We start from the raw sequence: 24676 nt of genomic DNA, 5'->3' as shown, positions 1-24676 counted from the left end.
AGCTAGACTGACAGACTATTCCATGAACAGCTTCTAGTCCTTGTTCCCTTTTGGAACCCCGTGAGCATGGTCTGCACTCTACATGTTTCTACACTTCTCTTGTCTTTCCCACTCATACTCGAATTAAATTGTGTTAGAGAGTTCTGGGGCTATGTTATATTGAACCTCCAAACTCTTCAAAGTTCCTTCAGAACATCAGTTCCAAAGGCCTAGAAATTTTCAGGTTTATGCCAGCAATGGCTCCCCTTATTGCTACCAATTTTCTGTTACTTAGTTTTCTTATTGCTGTGACCAAATACATGATGAGAAGCAACCCACAGGACATTTATTTTGGTTGACAGTTTGAGGGATAAACTCTGTTATGGTGGGGATGATGCTATGAAGTGGATGGTAGCAGAAGCTTGGCAGTGGCTTGTCCCATGGACCAGGAAGTGCAAGAGGTAGGCTCAGGTTATAAACCTCAAGGCCTACCTTAGTGAGGATCTACCTCCTAAAGTTTCCATAAAAGCCAACCAAATAAATTTGTCATCCAGGAACCAAGTATTCAAACATGCAAGTCTACAAGGTGTATTGATGCCATCCATAATTGTTGTATTGGGATCAATTATGTCCAGTAATGTTTCTAGCATCTGATGCATGCTAGAAACAGTTTATAAGTGTTAGGTGTTTTGATGAACTGTTTCCTTTATCAATGAAGTGACTTTATGTCTTCTAACTAATTTTGAAGTCTGCTTTGTTGGATGTGAATACAGACAGCTACTCTTGCTTACTTTAGGATTTAATTTTCTTGAAATATGTTTTTCTAGCCTTCCACTTTCAGACTACATTTTGTCTTTGCCAGTGAGGTATGTTTATTACAGGCAACAAACACTTGGATCTTGTTTTTTTTAGGGGAGGAATCTCGTTTTTAATCCAACACTCTTGATAGTCTGTCCCTTTCAATTAGAGACTTAAAATCATTAAGGTTTAGAGTTACTATTCAAAACTATGAACCAACTCCTGTCACCTGTTGTAATCCTTGATTCCTTCTCCACCTGCTTATCAAATCTTCTAGTAGGGCTTACTGTTTCTGGTTGTGTTTCTCTTTCTCTAGGATTCCATTCAGTATTCCCTGCAGGGACTGCTTAATGAATTTTACCTTATGATCTTTATTTCCTATGGTCTTTATTTCTCCTTTGATTATGAAGCATAATTTTTCTGGTAACAATAACCTAGGTTGATAGCTTTGGGTTTTTTGTTTATTTTTTTATTTCAGGGCTTAAAATACATCATTTTAGGCTGCCTGGACTTTAGAGTTTCTACTTAGAAATCCACTGTTATGATGACGAGCTTATTTTTCTATGTGACTTGACATTTTTATCCTGCCACCTTCAATAGTTTTTCATTTTTCCGTTCATTTAGTGTTTTAAAATATATTATGATGGCACTAGAGTGATGACTCAGTGATTAAGAGCATTTGCTGTTTGTTCTGGTTATTTTCCTTAACCTGACAGAAACTAGAGTCACCTGGGAAAAACCTCATTTGAGCAACTATCTCCATTAGACTGGCCTATGGGGGATGTCTGTAGAGCACTTTTTTTTTTTTTTTTTTTTTTTTTTTTTTTAAGCTTAATCATCAAAATAGGTGGGCCCAGCCCACTGTGGGCAGTCCCACCCTTAGGCAGTTGGTCCTTGGCTGTATAAGAAAGCAAGCTGAGCAAGGCAGTGGTGGCACACACCTTTAACCCCCCCCCCCCAGCACTAGGGAGACAGAGGCAGGTGAATCTATAAATTCAAGGCCAGCCTGGTCTAAAGAACAAGTTTCAGGCAGCCAAAGCTACATAAGAAATGCTGTCTCAAACCAACAAGAAAAAGAAAACAAGCTGAGGAAACCATGAGAAGCAGGCCAATAAGCAGCACTGACTTCCCTCAGTGATCAACTATTCTCTGGAAGTATAAGATGGTATAAACCCTTTCTTCCCCAAGTTGCTTTTGGTTATGGTGTTTATCACAGAAATAAACTGGACACTGCTCTGGCACAGGACCCAAGTTTTTTGATTTTTCGAGACAGAGCTTCTCTTTTGGAGGCTGTCCTGGAACTAGCTCTTGTAAATCAGGCTGCTTCTTGAACTCACAGGGATCCACCTGCCTCTGCCTCCCAAGTGCTGGGATTAAAGGTGTGCACCATCACCGCTCGTCCAGGACCCAAGTTTAATTCTCAGAACCATCAAGTGGCTTTACAATTCCAGCTCCAGAAGAGTCTAATGCTCTTTTCTGGCCACCATAGACTCTGCATTCATACTCATACAGATACAGACACAGACACACACACACATACACGCAGACACACACACACACACACACACACACACACACTTTTAAAAGCTGTATTATGCTATCTGGAAGTCTTGTTTTAAGTCGAAAGTGCTTAATATCCTGTATCTGGATGACCATCTCTCAAAATTTGGGAAATTTCTGCTATTATTTTACTCAATAGTCTTTGACTTATACCTCTTTTCCTTCTTCTATGTCCATGACTTTTAAATTGTCTTTTTAAAATTATATCCCCCAATACTGTATGTGCTATTCCTACTTTCTACTTTTCAAAGCTTACTGTGTCTCCTAATTTATCTACCATGTTTTCATATCCCGATAATCTGTCTTCACTTGATACAATCCACTGGTGAAGCTTCCAACAAAGTTTATTCAATTTATTGTTTCATTTCCTAAAGTTCAATTTGATTTGAGACGCTTGAATTCCTCTTTCAGATCCTGAATTGTCTTTTTAAAATCACACTCAGCTATTTATTTGTAATGTCTTTTAATACATCCTGGTGTCCAGTCAGCTCTTCTTTGATTATTCTTTTGAAGTCTCTGTCATCCATGCCAATATCGTTGGATCAGCTGTTGTGGGCTTATGTTTTGTAGGGTCAAGTTGCCTTGTTTTTTTTCCTATATCATGTGCTCCTACATTAGGATTAAGCATGGGGGTGGATCAGGCTGTTGCCTAGAAACACTGACCATGATGTTCTTTCAGTTGAAATACTCACTATGGTGCAGACAAACTAGGTTTTGATTTTCTGACAACTGGGCTATAAGGCTGAGTAACTAAATACCCAACTCATGTGTCTAAGGCCCAGAGATAAGGAAATAAACTGCAAGACATCCTACAGAGAAAAGGAGATAAACTGCAAGACAGCCTACAGGCAAACAGCTTGAAGGGAGTTGCTCTGGCTCTGTTCTCTCAGATGCTAGAGGTCAGGGGTCAGGGGTCATCTCTGCCTCTATGGTCATCTTATATCAATGTGGAGTCCAATCTATTAGCCTTTAACTAACAAAGCTAGGACATGCTAAATCAATACTGAAAGATTGAAGAAAGAGGCTCTTATCATTTTCACAATGGCAAATTTTTTATCCCATGTATATTTGAAAGGTGCTAATTTGGGTCCTATGAAATGGCTCAGTGGGTAAATGCACTTACCACATGAACATGAAGACCTGAGTTTTACCCTAACATCTCATGATAGAAGAGAACTGACTTCTGAAAGTTGTCCTCTGACCTGCACCTAGTCTCTCTCTCTCTCTCTCTCTCTCTCTCTCTCTCTCTCTCTCATACACACACATACACACAAATATGCTGTTTTAAGAGAAGTCTAGTAAGGCAGTGAGACTGGTTACCTCTTTCTCTGACCTCTTCAAGTGGTTGCATCTGTCTAGGAACTGGTATCCTACCATGACCCACTCCTTCTGTATCAGGCTCTGAAATCCAGTAATTGTCCTGAAATACGGATCCATCATCACTTGAACAAGGGAAGCTACCAGACAACTCAAGTCTCTTCCCTCCTCCTCTGTCAATAAAATAGAAAGAAAATGATGACCAAGAGAAACCCTGATTGTAAGTTAGGTAACTCAACATTATATACTTAAATTGCCTTCTAGATAGTCTATGTAAGAGAATTTTAGTGGGTTCCAGCAACTCTCAACTATGAGATCCATATAAACCAAAATAAAGAAAGAAAGAAAGAAAGTCATCAGTGAGTAAAACAGATTACAATATTTTATCCTAATTTATTGCATTACACTGAAGATGTCATTACACACTGAAGCATTGACTCTAGACAGATTTTCATATGTCACTATTTGCAGATACAGTTCATTGCTCACAGTTGTATCGTTTGAGATACAACATCTTTCTAGAATACATTCTACTACTGTTTTGTCAAGGATATTAAATAAAACACAATCTTTCCACTGACAACTTACTTCACATGGCAGTGACTCAGAAGTGAACAATAGAATGGAATTGTCCCATTACATGAAAAGGTGGCAAGCATTTCCTTCCCACCCTTTATAGCTATTTTCCTTTTCTTTTCAGATTTTTTGCATTTTGAGACAGGTCTCATTGTAATTTATACTGGCCTCAAACTTGCAATGAAACCAAGGGTGGCAATGGTCCACCTATCTCTGTATCCCAAGAGCTAATATCAGGGTTGTGTATCTTGCCACTCAACCATTGTCCTTTTCAACGAGTCTAGAATTACCTTGATAAATAAAAGCCAGGCAAAATGATAAGAAAACTATCTACTGACAGCCTTTGAAATTATAGATGTAATAGTCATTAACAAAATACTAATATAACAAATTACTATGAAAATCTATGAATTAGTCCATAGAGTGCAGGACTGTTTTAGCATTTGACAATTAATACATTATTGAACGTATTAATAAAATAAAAGTCAGTAATATCATCTGGAGGCAAACTTCTATATTTATTCCTAATAAAACTCTTAGCAAACTAGTAAATAAAGGGAACTTTATCAGAGACATCTCCCCAACCCCTACAACTAATACCATCCTTAATGATAAAAGACTGAATACTTTTCTCCTTAAAATTAGGAAAGAGACAAGGATGTCTGTTCTCAATACTTCTATAGCACACTGTACAAGAGGCTTGAGTCAGAACAATTAGGCAAGGAAAAGAAATAAATGGCAACAGTATCAAAAAGATTAAAAACTATAGCTGTCAACAATGTAATCCCTGTATATTAAAGATCAAGGATGAGGAATAGATGGCTTAGTTGGTAAATGTTTGCCATGCAAGCATAAAAACCTGAGTTCAGATCCATAGCACCCACATAAAAGCTGAGTGGGTGTCTATTAGCTCAGTGCTGGGTAGGTAGAAAGAGATGTATTCCTGGAGCTCACTGGCTAATTTGGCCCAGCCAAATCTATGAGCTCCAGGTTCAATGAAAGACACTATGTCAAAAGGTGAGGTGAAGAGTGATTGAAAATGACATCTAATGTTGATCTCTAGCCTCCACACACATGTGCATACATACACCACATAAACACAAGAAAAAAAATTTAAGGGAATCCAGGAAAAAGACCAGTAGAATAAGTAAGATCACAAGAACTCAATGTATAACAATAAGTAAACAGTAAGCCTGGAAATGAAGTTAAGAAAACACTGTAACTACAGAAACAGATATCTAAGAATACCTTAAATGTATTCAGGAGATTTAATAAATCAGTGTAAACTTGTATAGTCTGGAACCACTGCTGACGAATGAAGGAAGATCAGAATAAATGGGGAGACATTCATTTCAGTTTGGCTAATTTCATACAGATGACATTCTCCCTAAACTGATCTATGGATTCAGCATACTCATATAAACATTCCAGTAGGCCTTTTTGTTTTGAACCCTAGAAATTACACAGGAATATCAATAATCCAGAATAACTAGAACAACCTCAAAGACCAAGCTGAATAGTTAAGCGTCTCAATTTTAAAGCTTACTGAGGAACCATAAGCTCAATGGAATATAATAGTAAAATCAAACTTTGGGCATTTATGAGTAATTTTTCATAAAAGCACCAAGGCAATTTAATGGAGAAATGAAGTCTTTTCAACAAATGATACTGGGTCTATTTAATACCCACATAAAAGAGACATAGATGCTGGGGCTATTTAATATCCACATGCAAAAGACATAATTCAACTTCTTACCGCCCCCTCTCTCATATACACACACAAAGTCATTCAAAATAGATTGAAGACCTAAATTCTAAGAGTTAAAACTGTAACAGTTCTATATAACAAAACACAGGGAAATGTCCTTGTGACCTTGAGTTAGGCAAACAGTTCTTAAATATGACATAAAAACATGAACTATAAAAAATAGATGTTATGCTTCAAAGTTTTTAAATTAGTGTTTCAAAAGACAAAAGGATGGACAGACAGGACACAGAAAGAGAAAATATAAATCCTGTAGCTTTAGAACTCAACAGAGAGAAGAAATACATTAGAGAAATGTAAAGGAAAAGCACAATGAACTACTATCACTTCACCTGTGCCTGAGTGAACATAACATAAATGACAGTAATGGCAAGGATGGAGATGAATCAGCATCCTCATCTGTGCTGAGAAAGAAAATGTGATCCAGCTGTAACTAGTCTGGCAGAAATAAAGCTATTTTAAAGAGACATATGTGTCTCCATCTGACTATCCGACTGTTAAAACAATGAACCCCAAGGAAATGAGAATTTCCCTACCTCAAGAATCTTAAGCTGGAAATGGTACTACCAGAGGGTGAGCTTGCATCTCAGGAAGAGACTTCACACAGTTTTAACACTTGTCAGCCACTGTATAGAATGAGACTGAAGCCTAGGCAGTGATGGGTCAGTGCTGGATGGGACCACACCTTGACCAGGACTGCATAGGTGTGCACATCCTTGGTCCTCTATTTAACTTGGGTCTCAAGTTAGGACCCAGTCAGATGGACTTGAGGGGTCACTGGATTTCTTTGTCCCCTTTTCCAATGTGCCTACACTGATTAAATCCCCCTTTTTCTACTCTCCATTTTTAATTTGACTCTTTATTGGCTCGTTGAAGACAGGGGGTGGGACCTGACTTGGGGCACAAATTGTGATCCCCACGAACACAGCTACTCCAAAGCACAGTTTGGCTATTCCTTACAAGATGGACATGGATATGCCACATAACCCACCAACTTAAAACCATGTCTTCCAAAAACATTTATGTGAATATTGACAGCAGCATGCTATGTGACAGCCCCCATATGGAAACAAGTTAATGTCCACCAACATGTAAGTAGATAAACTGATTTACAAACAATGGGATACAACTTCTAAAACTACATATGACATGTATCAACCTCATAAACACCATGGTAAATGAAAGAAGGCATAGACAAAAGATCACATACTATATGATCCCAATTCTATGAACTATCTAGAAAAGGCCTATCTAAAAAGTAACCTGGTGATTTGGTACTAAGACAGCTGTGGGAGTTCAAGACCAGCCTGGTCTACACAGCAAGTTACAAGCCAGCCAGGACTACATAGTGAGACCCTGTCTCAACTCTCTTCCCCCCTCAAAAAAAACCTTTTGGGGGTGATGAAAATTTTCTAATGCATGACTCTTGGGGACTGGGGAGATGGCTCAGTGGGCAAAGGTCTTGCTGTATAGACCTGATGATGCAAGTTCAGGTCACTGGAATCTGAGTAAAAGCTGATAAGATAGTACAAACACCTGTAATCCCTGAGCACCCCTGCTGGGAGACAGTCAGAGACTGGAGGGCTCAGTAGCCAGCAGGCCAGCTTGTCTGCTTGCCTATCAACAGAGGAGCCCTGTCCAAGGTGAAAGGCAAGGGCCAACACTAGAGGCTGTCCTTGGCTCTCCACAAGGGTGACAATGCATGTGTGTGACCACAATAAAAAAAAAAAAAAAAAAAAAAAAACCTTGGCTCTCTATTTACTAAGTTATCAGTATACTCAATGTGTATCAGATCTCAATTAATGGTTTAAAAACTTTAAAAGTGTTAGTGAAACAGGCTCAGTACTTCCAAAGCCTTTTGTGCATAGAGAAACTGGGGCTGAGTCCCAATAAGATGAGAACACTCACTGTTAAAGAGGAGGGAGAGGAAACTAAGGTCAAAATGTAAAATGAAAGAAAAAAATTTAATTAATTTGAAAAAAGGACAAAATTATTGGTGATTTCATCTGAATTCTCGATCACAAATTATATTTCTGGAGTCACAATTTAGTATGAGTCAGTAGGCATTTAAGCTAAAACAAATTAGTCTGAATTTAAAAAAAAAAAATAGCAAAGATCTGAGAGGATGCCTTGCAGAAATTGGCATCAAGTATCAGTCCAGTCGGGGAGGGACCCACCTCCCAGAAAAGAGTAAGGGTTTATCAAGAGGGAGAGTCTGTCTTCTATTCTGTCAGCAGTGTGCAAGTTACGGTCGTGTAAACAGCCAACAGACACAGTGGGCTGCCCTGGACTCTCAAGAATTGTTTTAATTACCTTGCAGGACTACAGAGAGATGTTGGCTATCTAGTATGTACACAAGTTCTGCTGAGTGTTGAAGGAAAGCCCTGAAAAGAAAGAGGGAAGACACTGTTAAATATCAAATTTCTACCACATATATATGCCTTTGCCTCCTGAGACATCCTGTCCACCTGCATAAATATATCTTGTGTTTAAAATCAAGCAAAACTCAGCATCCACTATATACATACATACTTTGAACTTGTATGAATGTCTCTAGTATTAACAGGAACGATTCTTTATGGAATATCAGAAAATTCATCAATAGTACGTTTTTTAAAAGAGGCTGGGGGCTAGAGAGATGGCTCAGTGGTTAAGAGCAGTGGCAACTCTTCCAGAGGACCCGGATTCAATTCCCAGAATGGTTCACAACTGTCTATAGTTCCAGTTTTGGGGGATCTGACACCCTCACACAGACATGCAGGCAAAACACCAATGCACATAAAATAAAAATAAATAAATCATTAAAAACTTTTTTTTTTTCTTAAGAGGCTGGTTGGGCAGTGGTAGCACACACCTTTAATCCCAGCACTTGGGACTCTAAGGCAGGTGTATCTATGTGAGTTCAAGGCTAGCCTGGTCTACAAAGCTACACAAGGGCATGGATTAGGGGAAGATTGTGGGAAAGGCAGAACTGTAATAGGTGCTAATGATATCTACAAGTTATAGCAATGTTGCTTTTCTGGTTTGAATGCTGCACTCCAGTTAGATAAGAAGTTCCCCAGAGGGGCTAGGTGAAGGGCACATGGCTCTCTGTAGTATCTTTTACTTCATGTGAGCTTACAATTATTTCAAAATAAAAAGTTAAACAAACCTGATGTATTCTAACCACCGAGTACTTTCCAGTGAGGACAGCCATTTCTCTTCAGTTTCTTCAAAAGGCTCTGTAATACATACATACAGCTGTTATACTCCAACACAAGAGTTAATCTATATCCCACACATATTTAACAATTAGCTTTGAGGAAGCAGTACACATTTTCAATTCAGTAAACACTTAGGCAGACATGTTCTGGTTCTTGTTTGTTTTTAAGACAGTGTCTTGCCACAAAGCCCAGACTGGACTCAACTCGGTCCTCTTGCTTTAACCTCACAAATGCTGGGGTCACAGGTATGAGCCACTGCACCAAGGTAACATATTACAGTTCTATAAGAAAGCAGAAGAAAACACTCCCCTAAGTCCTGTCTTCTATCTTCTGGCCTTTCCAAGGAAATCCTGGCAAGTGCCCCTAAAACTCTGTTCTGGCTCCCTAGAAAGCAATACCTAGAGTAGGGCCCACTTTAGAGCATGGTTGCTCCAAGTCCCATCTCTCCCCATTTCTCTCCACTTCACAGTGGAAAGTGTCACCTCTGTGTGCATACAGCCCTGGAGTCTAACGCTACGCTGCCCAGGGTGTACCCAGCTATTCAAGGCCCCACTCCTGCTAAGTTCTCTTACCCCAACAATGCCAGCCCATCAATGACATGGCACAAAAAAAGCCACTTCTCCCCATGCTCAGGAAACACAGGGTTTCTCTTCAAGAGGATCCACTCTACTCCAAAGATGTCTTCATAGGACATCCTGTCCAGAGCAGTGTAACCATGTAGTCTGCTTAAATTAGAACTCTAAAGTTACACATGACTCATGCTGAGCTGAGCCACTAATCTAAAAATCTAAGCTTGTGCATTGATCTCAGGAATCTCTGTCTGCAGTAAATGCTTCTTTAAGATAGTCAATATCTTTTACAATTCGGAGGACATTTAGCAGGTTTGGGTTTTTTCTCTCCAAAACCAAGATGTTTAAACTTCATTTTCTAGATGTTGGGTTTCTCCTTAGATGTGTCTACTATATTTTTAAGGAACATCATTTTTCTTGATAGTTCCCATGTAATTCTTCATTCCCATTCACTATATATGTACACAAAATAAAAATGTCATTACCATTTACACACAGTTGCTTAAGTTTTACAAATGCCGCTTGTACTTCTTGGATACTGGGCAAGGTTTTATCCAGATCTAACTTGTATACGTCACTTCTCTGTGGATGACTTTTAGTTATCGCATTACAAATCCTAGTAAAAACAAAATCCATGTCAAGACGGAACATTTACAAGTATTTTATACTTCCTGAGCTAATTATACAATGGTGTCACCCTATAGTGAGGAAGACAGGCAAGTAATTAGACCTCCATCACATATAAATCAAATGAAAACTGTGAAGCAAACCTAGAGAATGCCTAACAGCAAGGCCTGACCTCCATATAAGGTGCCTCAGAAAAGAAAGAAGGATGAGGGCCAAGCCAGTCAAGTACAGAGTGTTCAGGAGGAACATGAAGAAGGTGACCCAGGAGGAAAGAGCCCTGTTTAATGTCTGTCAGGACTGTGAAGGGCAGTGAAAAGGCCGGGTAGTTTTTAGGTGCCTGGAGTCAATAAAATGTGACACAGAAAAGAGAAACACCCTAGAGGTAAAGCTAAGGAGACAATATGTCAGGAAGTCATCAGGCTGGGGAAGTATGGCGGCCACATCCTTGAGTTCAGCATTAGATTCAAAGTTTGAAGGGCCTGGAAGATATCATGCTAGAGATAATATTAATGTGCTGGCTACTCAAGACATGGCCTTCAGTGACCTCAGATGATGTTTAGAGAGAACAGAACAGGCTGTGGATGGCACAGGGCCAGCAAGGAACCCTCAGCAAGGGTAGTAGCTGAGGACTGAGGGCATTGAGAACTGTGGTTAACGGTGGGAACCCAGGTCAACTGTGAGCCTGTGGCTATGAGTGAACCCAAGAGAAGCTTCCTGCCAGTCACAGGGAGGTCAGTGCTGACTTTAGCAGACATTGCCAAACTTGTTTGTGTGAACCCATTAAAACCATTTTCTGAACTATTCTAACTTCATAAACCTAAATAAGACACATGAATTTGAAAGTTTGATTTATCCTCAAGTGGAAATCACAGTACTTTGAAAGGATGTTAAAGACAAGTGTTTTACCAAACAAAGATGAATTTAGTGTACTCATTCTTTTCAGAATGATAGTCCTTGTATAGAATGTGGTGTGATACCAACTATTTCTGATTCTCAAGGCATTGACTGTTCTTGTTTATGATTCCCAGTGCACTGAGCACCACGCCTCCTCCCTTGACTGCTTTTGTTTATGCTTCCGAGTGCACTGAGCACCATGCTTCCTTCCTTCCTTACCTCTGGTCAATCTTCCTCTGCTGCAGCACATCTTTGATGAGGGCCATTCGCACAAGAGCACTGCCGTTAGAGTGGCTCCAGCACCAGAACTAGGAGACAGGCAGAATCCTCACTTAACTGGACAGAAACAGTGGACATTAGCATCAATGACATCCAACAGAAGTCACTTACTGGCATCCTTCTTCCAACAAAGAATGGGAAAAGATCTTCAGGTCTTGGTCTGCTAATGAACTTGGCACAACAAAGTATTCTGGAAGACTAGATAGGAGAGAAAGATGTCACATGTGAGTCCTGTCTCACTATGCTCACTGCTGCTCTATTCACAATAGCTTAACCTCAGTTAGAAAATGCCCTACCAGATCGGCCTGTGGGAAGACCCACTCACTGTAGGCAGTGGGCAGTGCCACTCCTGGGATGGTAGTCCTAGATGCTATAAAAAAGCAGACAGAGGGATGGAGAGATGGCTCAATGTTTAAGAGCACTGGTTCATCTTCCAGAGGTCCTGAGTTCAATTCCCAGAAACCACATGGTGGCTCACAACCATGTACAATGAGATCTGGGGACCTCTTCTGGCCTGCAGGCAGAACACTGTATAAATAAATAAATCTTAAAAAAAAAATGGAGGGAGGAAGGAAGGAAAAAAGGAAGGAAAGAAGGAAGGAAGAAAGGAAGGAAGGAAGGAGAAAGAGACTAAGCAAACTTACATGAAGAGTAAGCCAGCAAACAATGCTGGTCCATGGCCTCAGCCTCCAGGTTTCTGCCCTGTTTGAGCTCTTGCCCTGACTTTCTTCAATGATGAATAGTGTTATGGAAGTGTAAGCAAAATAAACCCTTTATCCCAAGTTGCTTATGGTCATGGTGTTTTATCACAGCAGTAGTAACCCTAACTAGGATACTGCTCATCAGCCAATGACTAGAGAATTAAAAAGTGATCCATATATACAGTTGAATTTTATTCAGCAGTAAGGAAAATGAAATCAAGACATTTGAATAAGATGATGGAGCTGTAAATCATTCTGTTCAGTGACATAAGCCAGACATAAAAAGTACTGCATTTTCTTTCATATGTTGAACACAGATTTAAATTTATGAGGAGTGAGTATATTTGTGAAGGTCACAAAACTAGGAAGGGACCATGAGAGGGGAGGAAAGGGAGTGGGGAAGAGGGAAAAGGTAATGGAACACATCCGCCATGAAAGCAGGGTAGTACTTGTGGGAGGAAGATCATCAAGGGAGACAGAAGGAACAGGAGAGGAATTAGGGAGCTGAGGATAAATCAGAACAAAATATAATGGCACATATGTCAGAAAATAACATTATGAAACCCACTATTTTTAAATTAAGAACTTAATTTCAAACAGGAGCTGGAAGATAACTCAGTTGGTAACCCTTCTACCACTGAAGCATGAGGACCTGAGTTTGACCCCAGAACCCATGTACAAAGCTGGGCTTGGTGGCACCTGCTTCCATTCCCCAGGATGGGGAGGCAGAGGAAAGTAGATTCCTGGAGCTCTCTGGCCAGCCAGCCTAGCCTAAGCCACTAACATACTCTATCTTGAAATAAAATGGTGCATAAAGTCTGGGGAATGATACCTGCCATTGCTCTCTGGTTTCTACATGCACACATACACTCCACCACAAGTGATTTTTTAAAAAGGAAGATGAGTCCCATACTTAAAACACAATGATGTACTCTGGTGTACCCCATAAATAGTCATCAGAGAGTGGCACTATTTGAGAAAGATTAGGAGGTGTGGCTTTGTTGGAGGAAGTGTGTCCCTGGGTGGGCTCTGAGGCTTCAAAAAGCCCACACTAGGGCCAACGTGCCCTGTCTGCCTACAGATCAGGATGTAGCTCTCAACTATTGCTCTGGTGCCTGCCTGCATGCTGCCATGCTCCCCACCATGACAACAATGGACTAAACCTGTGTAAGCAATGTTTTCTCTTATAATAGTTGCCCTGGTCATGATGTCTCTTCACAGCAACAGCAGTGCATAAGACAACCTGTGAATCTACAAAGATGCTCGTGGCCCTCCTTGTCTTCCTCTTGTAGCCTCTTCACCCAGTTACTGGTGGGGAAGCTCACCACTCTTTAAAAATTCCCTTTTCTCTTCTTTTCTTTCCACCACACAGCCCAGCAGGTAGACAGAGGCAGGATGTGCCATGTGCTTCTCAGGGCATACACTAGCACAAGATGATTGGAAAGGTGAAATCCAAAGGGAAGCAGAAGATGAAAACTACATGATCCAAATACCTCTCCCAGACCTACACACCAAGAAGTTCCTTGTAGAGAATCAACCAGTGATAACATGATAGCACAATTTTGCCCCCAAGAAAGCTGATTATAAACAAGCCAATGGAGACTTCAATGGTTTCAAAGCATTCTCAAAACTTCACCAATACTAAACTATGTTAAAGAAACAAAAATTCCAGGTCACTTTTAAAGAATTCTAGGGCACCAGCTCACTATTCTAAAAACTGAACTCAATGAAATAAAGATAGTGTCATTCGGTCAGCACTGTAAGTACACACACAGATGCAGTCACTAGCCAGAGATTGAGAAAGAGCACACATGGCAAGCAAGCCAGTGTCTAGATGGGATGCACAGGGGACAGAGCACCACCTAATGAAGCATTCTTGCAAATACAGAGTCTGGATCCAGTTATTCCTCAGTATGCAGAAGACCATGTTAAAGGACAACAGAGAGATACACCAGTAATACTTAGAATGTGGGAAATTACACAGAACAACTTGGTTTCATCTGTAAATGCGTAAGTATAACAGAGGTAGAATAAGAACACTATATGTTAAAAGGCCTATGGGACACATCACTCAAATTCAGTGTATAGCATTCTTGTAAGAAAACTGCAAACAGATACTCACTAGATTACCAACAATAATAAAAAAATTACTGTCAATATCTTTTAAATGCCATGAACCATGTGTTTATATTACAAAGTCTTTAACTTCAAAATAAAATATCCTTTAAACCCTATTTAAAACAGGTATTAACCATAACTGGTAAGCTTATCAATGGAAATAGAGTTGGGTTATTCTTTTCCAGGTGTGTGTGTCTGTGTGCACAAATGCATACATGCACAATTGTTAAAATAAGACTTACCAAGTTGATATCATGTAACCCTCATTGATAGAGCAAACTCTCCATCCAGAAGCACCTGTCCTCTTGATCTCTCTGTCCCAGTCTGAGTAAGTTTCAAACAGTGGCGTTCTCTGGCTGCTGCCACTGCCAGCTCCACTCCATACTCCTCCACCTCCTGAGGACACCCCATTAACTTTGCTGGCTATGGGAAAAGCAATATTAGTTTTGTTGAACTATTTGCTTGCTCTATCGTCTGTCACATGCATACCCGGAGGTGTGACCTCCTGCCTTATCTGTCATGTCTCTAAAATCTGTACATCACAATTCCCCTGTCCTTGCCCACTGTACAGACATCTTTCCCTTTCCTGTTCTTCTACTGCTTCATCCCCTCTGAGCTTGATTCTGAAGACTTTGAAGCCATCCCTCTGGCTGCTAATGCTGCTGTGCCACTGTTCTTTTTCCTACTAGGCACTTCCTTATCTAATGAACGATGCCTGCTGCCCATATTCGCTCTTCATTTACTGCCCTTATTTTTTAGTTATCTTCCATTTTGAAACTATTTCTGAGCCTCAATTATCTCACTGTTGCAAACTGAGGGGTAAGTCTGTCATCTGCTTACTTTCTTCATACTAGGGTAGGAAATTCACAGATTTATCCAACAGTTTTCAAGTCCTCAAAATGTTTTTTTCTGGCATCATGTTCACATCTGTTCACTGTATGGCTACTCAACTTGAGAAGCTGACAGAGGCTACAGCACTGCCCCATGTGGTGAGGCTGGAGGAGGGTCTAGACTTCATTTCCTTAGCAAGGAATGTTTCCAAAGACAAGAGCATACCTACTGTCTGGAAGCACCCGAAAAACAGGAGAGGAGCTGTGCCAGCCAGCCTGATGTGACTTGGGGTGATGACATAACCTTCTTGGCCCAGGGTCTCACTTCCACAGGCTTAAGTGGCAGTTCCTAGGCTGACATTCCTGACCTGATTCTACACTACCAAAACCAATGGTGTTTTCATAGAGAAGAATGGTTTCATGATACTGGCTTCTCCCCCAACCTTTCAGTGATGCTCCCTTTCTCAAAGAGTCCAATCTCAAGGGCTTCTTTGGGCCATAGAGTAATTGTTTATTTACCATTGTTTCCAACTTTCTTTCTTTCCTATATCATGTAAAAATGCATAATTATCACATGAACATGCTGCCCCATTTGCAATGGTTAATTCTCAAAAGTTCATCATTAACTCCTGGTATAAGACAGATACTTTTGGAGAACTTAGATGAACTATTAAGGCCCGAGAAAGAAAGGTAAGTTTTCTATCTGTTATCCTGAAAGCTGTAGCAAGACAGTAGGGAGTGGGTATTAAAACTATGAGCACTGAATAAACTATGTACAATAATGATACAGAAAGGGATGGGCAAGCCAGCTATCCTGACTTGATAACATCTGAACAGAGTCCTGAGGAAAGTGTCAAAAGTTGCCAGGTAGATGGTAAGGAGGAGGTGAGCATGCTGAGCAGAAGTGGGATGATGGTAAAGCATCAAGGAATCCATACAACTAGAGCAGGAAAGCCAGACGTGGTAGAAGATTACACAAGGCTAGACTATATCTGTGCTGCTCAAGAATGGGACCACTCACCAGCCACAGTGGCCATTTATATATAAACTAAAAGAAAAATTAAATAAAAACTAGTGTCAGTCATTCAGGTATACTAAGGACTTTTCAAGTGCTTAATAGCCACATGGAGCTGGTGGAAAGCCCACATGACAGTGCAAAAGAAGGGATACTTCCATCACTGGAGAGCACTAGTCTAGACCACCAACGGTCTGACGTGTTGTGTTAGGGATTCTGAATTTTACTCCTTACAATGCTCTACTTTAGAATAAGCAGTGAGTCTGATTTTAACAGGGTTTAACAAAAGTTATAATGCTAATTAGCTTATATCCTCACATTCCACTCCACTCCAGTTCTTTCTCTATAGAACATAACACCTAGAAAGCATGCTGGCCGATTCACACTCAGGTGACTCATCAATACAGAGTTCCAGAGCATTAAGCAACTCATCATATTGCTAAATGTAAAGGAAAAACCCCATATGATAAGTCAATAAGTACAGAAAAACTTTCAGTAGGGCTCAATACCTCTTTCTTTCTTTCTTCCTTTCTTTCTAAGACATTTTTCCCCTATTTGATGTAGGGTATTTTCCCAGAACCTATAGCAAACAGCATTAGACCAAACATTAAGACCAAAGACCAGTGCCTTCTATCTAGCACTGCAGTACTCAGTACTGGTGCCTTCTAGCCAGCACTGCAGTACTCAGCACTGTACTACAGGCTTTGGCCACTTAACAAGACAGCCATCACAGAATATGGATATAAAGAACACACTCATTTGTGGGGGTTAGCACTTTGGCAGCAAATCCCCCAACTGAGTTCATGTTTAGTTTTCTAAATTTCTGAAACCATGTTGAGAATGCTCTACTATTTGAGATTATTTCTCTAGACCTACTTATGAATACAGATTTTTCTGAACATGAACTGAGAACACTATGGGGTCCTATGTATGTGTGCTATTTTGCAGGTGTCTCTTGTTGGTTTCTTAACAGCTGGGACTGACTACATTGTCATTGGCTCTGTGTCTTCTTTGGAGAGAGTTCATTATGCAATAGATAAGTAATCTTATGCAATACTTACCTATGCAATAGGTAAGTAATCTGAGGCACAGACTACAAATTCTAGTGCTTCCTAAAAAGCCCCAAAGGCACGCTCTATCCATGGACCACTCGGAAGGATTGCAGCAGCAAGCTGGTCAAAGTGTGTCATCTTAGGAGACCTGGATTTCCTGATGGCTACCTGACAGGTTTTACATAGAGCTCTTCAACAAACTAAATGGACCTAGACACTAGGCATTCTTGACCCTGGCATTTCCTATGGTATTTTAGACAGCAAGTCCTAGAATGTGACATTATTTTAGAGGTTGTATGTAATTGATCCCTCCACTGGCACTCAGAATTATCTCATGTAACAAGAAAGACAGTAAGAATGGTCAATACATGCAAAGAAAGCCTACAAGTGTATGGTACGGTAGTAATTAGAAGTCACAGAGAAGGGTAAAGAGGATAACTTCAAAATAATGAGGTTGTTCTTAGCAGAGACTCTGACCCTGACAGCCTGTGAGGGAGCCAACAAAGCTGCTTTGACAGCTAGCATCATTTATAGTCACACTGAAAACTCTAGAAGTGCCCAAGCAATAAGTTGACAATTCCTATACTATTCCAAATAGTTGCATTCTACAATTTTTTCAAATAAGCATTTAAAATTAATTCTAAGATACTAATTTAAGGACTATATTACTAAAAATGATAAATTAATGAAGTTCACTAAAAATGTACATTGTCTTAATGGGACAGCTCTGAATTACAGTAACATTTTTAGGTGTTTGTGTGCAACAGCTGTTCTGAGGCCTGTAGAATTACACACTGCCCTGTACATCAAGATGCTCACTGAAGTATGTGGATGGCTACTGGTCCTTTCAGAAATGGCTCTCTCATCTGATACTGGGCACAAAAGAAAACCTCACACTGTCTAAGACGGTAGGAGAGTCTTTTCCAGACAACTGCAGGGGACAGTCTCCAACTTCATATCCTATTTGTGGAAACACCTTCACCATCTACCTGCCTGAAAAGGGGACTTCTTTAATCCAGCAAATGATCAAGGTGCCATCCAGAGGTTCAAGAGAAGGTAACTGAGCATCAAATTAATGAACTGTGACTGCACTGTATGCAAATTTCAGGCTTCTTTTGATCTTAGGGATGCACTTTATGCTTCTGTAACAGCATGGAAGGATATTAAAGGATGTTACCCTATGAGGAAACTGAGTAAAACTTTGGCCAGAACTATGCTTATGAAGAATTTTCTGAAGGAGGAGGAGTTAGAAGGATGTACTATTAAAAATGCTCCTAAATGTTTTAAGTAATTACTAATCATCCAATTGCATCAGCCAGTTACAAGAAGAGAAGCAGGACTGGTTTATAAAAAAAAAACATGATGAAGGAGAAAGGATCTAAAAAGTAACTCATGGAGGTGTCAGGTCACCACTAGTACAGTAAACTGTATGTGGTGAGCCCAAGCTATCATGTTTTTGCAAAAGTACTAACTGAGTCACCAAACCTATCAGGAAAAAAAGCAGCATGAAGAAATGGGTTGTATCACAGCAAACTGAAGTAGGCTTCAAAGGCTGACTGGAAATTTTCATACTAGCTGCTGTCTTGAAACAGGGTATCTCACTAATGAGCTTGTGATCACCATTCTGTGGCTGACATTTAGGATTTATGTTTTGTTTCCAGATACAGAGTGAATGTACATAAAAATATCAACTTCAAAAATAACTGTGCTGTTCAAGACTAAATTATAATTACTGTACATATGGATAAGAAAAATAAGACACAAATATTGTGCTATCCAATTTCTATGAAGTAGAAAATGAAGCTGTTCTGAGATGTTATTTTCATATATCATTCTAGTGTTGCTAAGTACCTTTCAAAGTCATGAAGATGTTCTTAAAGCATGTCTGTCCCAAGCACTAATGCCACATTTATATGCCATGGCAGCACAGTGAACTGTGTGCTTGCATCATAAGTTATGCAAATTACTACCTTGTATTGTAAGGTAAGACATGTAAAGAAAGTTTCAGTTCAATAGAAAATCTATAAGCTCTAGGGCAGTGGTCCTCAACCTTCCTAATGCTTCGATAATTTAACATAGTTCCTCCTGTTTCGGTGAGCCCCCCAACCATAAAATTATCCTCACTGCTACTGCATAATTATAATTTTGCTACTGCTATGGGTCATAATGTAAATATTTTTGGAGACAGAGGTTTGCCCACAGGTTGAGAACCACTGCCCTAGCTCTTGCTGGGACAAATGGATCTCTCATTAATTTTTCTTCCCTGAGCAGTGGTAGAATATGTACTTCTGGCAACTGTCACTGTCCAGTCACTAACCCACAGGGAGGCTAACAGGAGATACATGGTCTCTGTGTTAGGAATGACATTATCTAAAACACACTATTTAAAACAGAATAACATGATCAAATCCAAGTCTTTTCTTGATGATGTCATAGCTAACACATACATGAACAAAACTAATTACCACAAAACTGTCCAGAGTACATCTATTTTTTGATGAATGCTCATCTTCTTTCTACTGGTCATATTCAGAACAGAAAGTCAGTATTTTGAAAATCTAAACAAAGTTCTCTAAAAGGTTTTAACCATTTCAGTTTTAATATGAAATCATATTTTGCCAGAAATTTTGTGGATTTCAGGTATCTTTTGACTTTCTGCCAGTTTTAAAATTTGAGCTACCAAATAAAAATAACAGGAGATATACTTAACATAAAATATAAACCAGTGCCTACAGCAAGGGCTTATGGCAGCCCGGTCACTTCCAAGAGATTGACAAACAGTAAGCTCTTTTAGTGCATAATGTTTATTTCTTAGCAGCTGTGAAGCCAATAACCCTACACTCACTAAAATTCTAACAAACATACAAATAAAATGGACACATGTAAAGTTAGTCACAATATTTAGTATTTTCATATTTACCTGAATTGTGGTATTTTTTTCCCAACATATTCAAATGCAAAGAGTAGCTGGAGGTCTGTTGGCTGGGAATAATGAGCTATTGCAAGGCATACCTAGGAAAAATTCTATATTTAGAATTTGAATTTAACACACTTGGTTAAATGAAATGTACAATAAGGCCTTGGCCACTGGAAGAGTCATTCTGGGACTGTGACTACAGATACTAGTTACATGTTTTCCTGGTGACCTAGAATATTAAAGAACTATTTCAGGCCAAGTATCTCATTAATTGTTGTGTCCCCAAGACACTGTTTAATCTTTAAGTAGTACACTGTGCATATTCAGTGTGTATTTGCTGAGTTCAATTTTTAAGTGGAATAATTTTATCCATAAATAAAACTTGAAAGCTAAAGAAGCATTCTCCCAAAAAAGACAGTAACAACATATCCACTCAATAACAAAACCCAAAGTTTCAATTTTAGTGGATTTAAAAAATCATTAGGGATTTAAAAAATCTAAATATTAAACAACAGCCATAAAAAATTAAAATTGGGAGTACCTCTATATAGCTACAGATAAAGATATAACTGGCACAGAGAAGTACATTTTTAAAAAGCATTCCAGTGAAATGGAATACAACTAGAAAAGCATGGGCTAGCAAATCAACAAATCATAACCTGATTCCAAGCCCTACTAAGCACTTGCTATGACTTGCGTGAATTGGTTCTTTTTTCATCTATGAGATGATGGAAATTCCTGAGCTGTCTAAGTATTGACAACTGAGCATGCCTAACCATCAAAGGAACTCTCTACATAGAAACAATACTTTTCTCAAAGACTACTGGACATAATGAAGGTCAGGTTCCCATGCTTACAAGCCATGGATGAAACTGAGGAAGAAAACAGCCTCAGGTGAACAAAGAAGAGAAAAGAAATCTAAGGCGTAGAGCAAGAAGGGTAGATGGCCTTTCTTAAAGTGGTTATCTATGACTTAGAGGTGAAGCATAAACCAGAATGATATACTTTTGACAATGAGCCAGCAAGATAAGTTCATTGTTAGCCATTTCAAATCAGTGGTTTTTTGAGTGAATTGATGCAAATTCATTAACCATTAAGTATCTGTCAGCTTGTTACTTAAACTATATTTTAAAGTATCTTCCAGATAATAACATCTCCTATTGTAAAAAATTAAAACATAAACCAAGGAGACATAATTTGTTACTAGATTTTAATGTAAGGAAAAGCTTCCTAAAACTTCTATTGTGTAACGTGTACGGTTTTTCTACCCGCTGCCCGGTCTGGTCCCGCTGCCGCGCCAGCCCCAAATAACACACAGAGACTCTGTATTTGATATTATACTGTTGGCCAGGTACTAGTTTCTTATCGGCTAGCTCTGCCTTAGTTATTAACCCATTTGTGTTAATCTATGTATTTCCACGTGGTCTTCTTACCCGGAGCCAGCTGCCGCATACTGCTCTCTCCGGGCTCTCCATCTTGACCCTCCTTACTACTTCCTCTTTCCTCCTTGTCTCCTAGTCCCTCCTATCTTCCTTTCCTATTGGCCAACAGTCTTTATTATTACCCAGTATGAGAAACATATACAGAATGACATCTCCCATCATCTCCTCTTTTCTGCCTAAATGAAAAGGGTTTTAACATTAACATAGCAAAATATATTATACAACAGTTATCAAGAATCACACTTATCAATATTTAGTCCATTAACATTTAGCAAGATTTGAAGAAAATATTCCATCATCTATTCTTTGTGTGTCTAAAGTCTATACCATAACATATCTTTAACCCTAACTAATGAAAACTATAACCATTACTATCTGTCTTCAACTCCTTCAAAGACCACAGAAGGATAATATATAAACTCTAGAAATGACAGAGACATCCCACTCCTGACACCAGGAGAGCCCGAGAGAGCAGTATGCGGCAGCCGGCTCCAGGTAAGAAGACCACGTGGAAATACATAGATTAACACAAATGGGTTAATAACTAAGGCAGAGCTAGCCGATAAGAAACTAGTACCTGGCCAACAGTATAATATCAAATACAGAGTCTCTGTGTGTTATTTGGGGCTGGCGCGGCAGCGGGACAAGACCAGGCGGCGGGGCGGAAAACCCGTACACGTTACAAATGGCGCCCACGTGGTTAATAAGAACTTCCACTTAAAATTTAACAAAAGCTTAAAAAAGGGTTTTAGAAGCAAAAGAACAGAGACAAGCAAGGTTTCTTGGTAGCAGCATTTTTCTCAGTTGAACTCTGTTTTGCGAGAGACAAGCAGATATTTGCACGGCTCCTTTTAAGGGAAGATTCCTGACTCAGCATAAGCGGCAAAAAAACTGCAAGGCTTTTAAGAAACTCTGCTAACAATTCATTGGTGTGTATGAGAGCTGGCAATGGCAGTGACCACATCTCCAAGCTGGCAACCTGCTGCTTGCTGCCCGTAGACTAAGGCAGTGACCACAGCTCTCATTGCTGGAGGTAAAATAGCCACCACCATCTTTGATAAACCGTGGCAGAAACAACAAAGACTTTCATTTTATCAATGTTGTTGTTTACCAGATAAAAGACTCGTGGCCAGAAAAAGAAAAAAATTTACAGTAAAGACAGATTCACATTAAGAAAAAGCGCTAAAAGTTTACAGTGTGTTTTAAAAAAATACGTAGGCTTGGAAAAAAAAAAAGATGAAAAGCTCAGAGAGAATCTGGTTACTGTATGCTATTGTGTTGTCTCTGCATTGTTTGACTGCTGAGAAAATAACAACAACTGATAAAGGAAATGCTGCTGGATTAATTCAATTTATATATTTTAAAAATGCTTTGACTCCAACATTTAAGTTCAAGGACAAGTTACTGGGGAAAAGGATTTCTATTTTTGTTTCCACAGAAAATGAAAAGCTGTGGATTCCTTCCAGACTAATGTAGTCTGGAACAGTATTCCTGGTGATCCAACATTCAAAACAGCTTGAACAAGGCAGCCTTGCAGACTACAGCCAGGATTTCTGCATCTTCTTAGGTACCTCATGACAGCGCCCCCTATCAGCAGGAAGTAGTTTGGAAAGAACGATGCCCAAATTCCCAAATATTGTTTATAAATGTTTGTTTTCATTTAAATGGACTTGGTTATAAATGGTTAATGATCACAGCCAATTCTTTTTAAAGGTAAAAAGGGGATTATGGTATACATATGAATACTTTGTTTTGGAATTGATTTTCATTTATTGATACAATTTAATGTCAATTTTGTGAGATGTATATTTCTCCTCTTGTTTAGGTATTGTGTTTATATAGCTCATTTAGAAATGTAATGTATAATGTAGTACAGATTATAGATAATTACCCATGATAGTCAAAGCTTAGAGTTAAGTTAGTTAAGTTTTTTAAGATACACAGAGATGTATTTGAGATAGGAATTCTTCAAACCTTTCAAAGACCTACAGAATATGGCATTTAAAATGGTTTAGGGTTTTTCTTGACAGTGAGACATAAATGCTCCTGGCAACACCACCTGCGTCAGAAAGGAAGATGGACATTGAAGAAACTCGTAATGGAGTTTGCTTCCAATATGGCAAGACTAGCCATTTAGACAAGATACTGCTCTTGTCTGGACTGTTTAACTTTTTGATGTATAAACTGGACATGCAGGATCCACAGAAAGTGACTGCTGATTCAAGATAGACATTGCTACAGAGTTCCTGCTTCGTGAAAGAGTCTGCCAGACAGTCTGCAGGACACAGAAAAAAGTGACGGACAAACTGCAAATACAAGAAGACAGTTTAAAGTCTCCTGCTTTAGATGATATGATAGTTTACATAAGCGACCCAATAAACTCTACCAGGGAACTCCTACAGCTGATAAACACCTTCAGCAAACTAGCAGGATACAAGATAAACTCAAAAAAATCAGTAGCCCTATTTTTTTCAGACGACAAAGAGGCAGAGAAAGAAATCAGAGAAACATCACCCTTTACAATAGCCACAAGCAACATAAAGTATCTTGGTGTAACGTTTACCAAACAAGTAAAAGATCTATATAATAAGAACTTTGTGACTCTAAAGAAAGAAATTAAAGAAGATACCAGAAAATGGAAAGACCTCCCATGCTCTTGGTTAGGTAGGATAAACATAGTTAAAATGGCAATCTTGCCAAAAGCAATCTACAGATTCAATGCAATCCCCATTAAAATCCCACCACAATTCTTCACCGACCTTGAAAGGATAATAATCAACTTTATATGGAAAAACAAAAGACCCAGGATAGCCAAAACAACCCTATACAATAAAAGAACTTCAGGAGGCATCACCATTCCTGACTTTAAGCTCTACTACAGAGCTATAGTTCTGAAAACAGCCTGGTATTGGCATAAAAATAGACAGGTAGACCAATGGAATCGAATTGAAAATCCTGATATTAATCCACACACCTATGAACACCTGATTTACGACAAAACAGCTAAAATTATACAATGGGGCAAAGACAGCAT

General features: G+C 39.3%; 1 protein-coding gene across 1 annotated transcript in view; it reads right to left on the bottom strand.

Moving 5' to 3' along the window:
• Positions 1 to 24676, bottom strand: part of LOC127215505 (myotubularin-related protein 10-like) — a 57627-nt gene that overhangs the window by 9313 nt on the left and 23638 nt on the right. Inside the window, 10 exon segments of the mRNA XM_051175924.1 lie at positions 3658 to 3827; positions 8309 to 8379; positions 9147 to 9216; positions 10253 to 10383; positions 11508 to 11596; positions 11679 to 11701; positions 11704 to 11765; positions 14629 to 14809; positions 20204 to 20225; positions 20227 to 20295. Of these exon segments, the coding sequence (XP_051031881.1) occupies positions 3658 to 3827; positions 8309 to 8379; positions 9147 to 9216; positions 10253 to 10383; positions 11508 to 11596; positions 11679 to 11701; positions 11704 to 11765; positions 14629 to 14809; positions 20204 to 20225; positions 20227 to 20295 (888 nt within the window).

The sequence above is a fragment of the Phodopus roborovskii genome, unplaced genomic scaffold, assembly GCF_943737965.1.
Source record: "Phodopus roborovskii unplaced genomic scaffold, PHOROB, whole genome shotgun sequence".
Classification (NCBI taxonomy): domain Eukaryota; kingdom Metazoa; phylum Chordata; class Mammalia; order Rodentia; family Cricetidae; genus Phodopus; species Phodopus roborovskii.
Note: the sequence above shows the minus strand (reverse complement) of the source record. Positions and strands in the feature narration are given on the sequence as shown.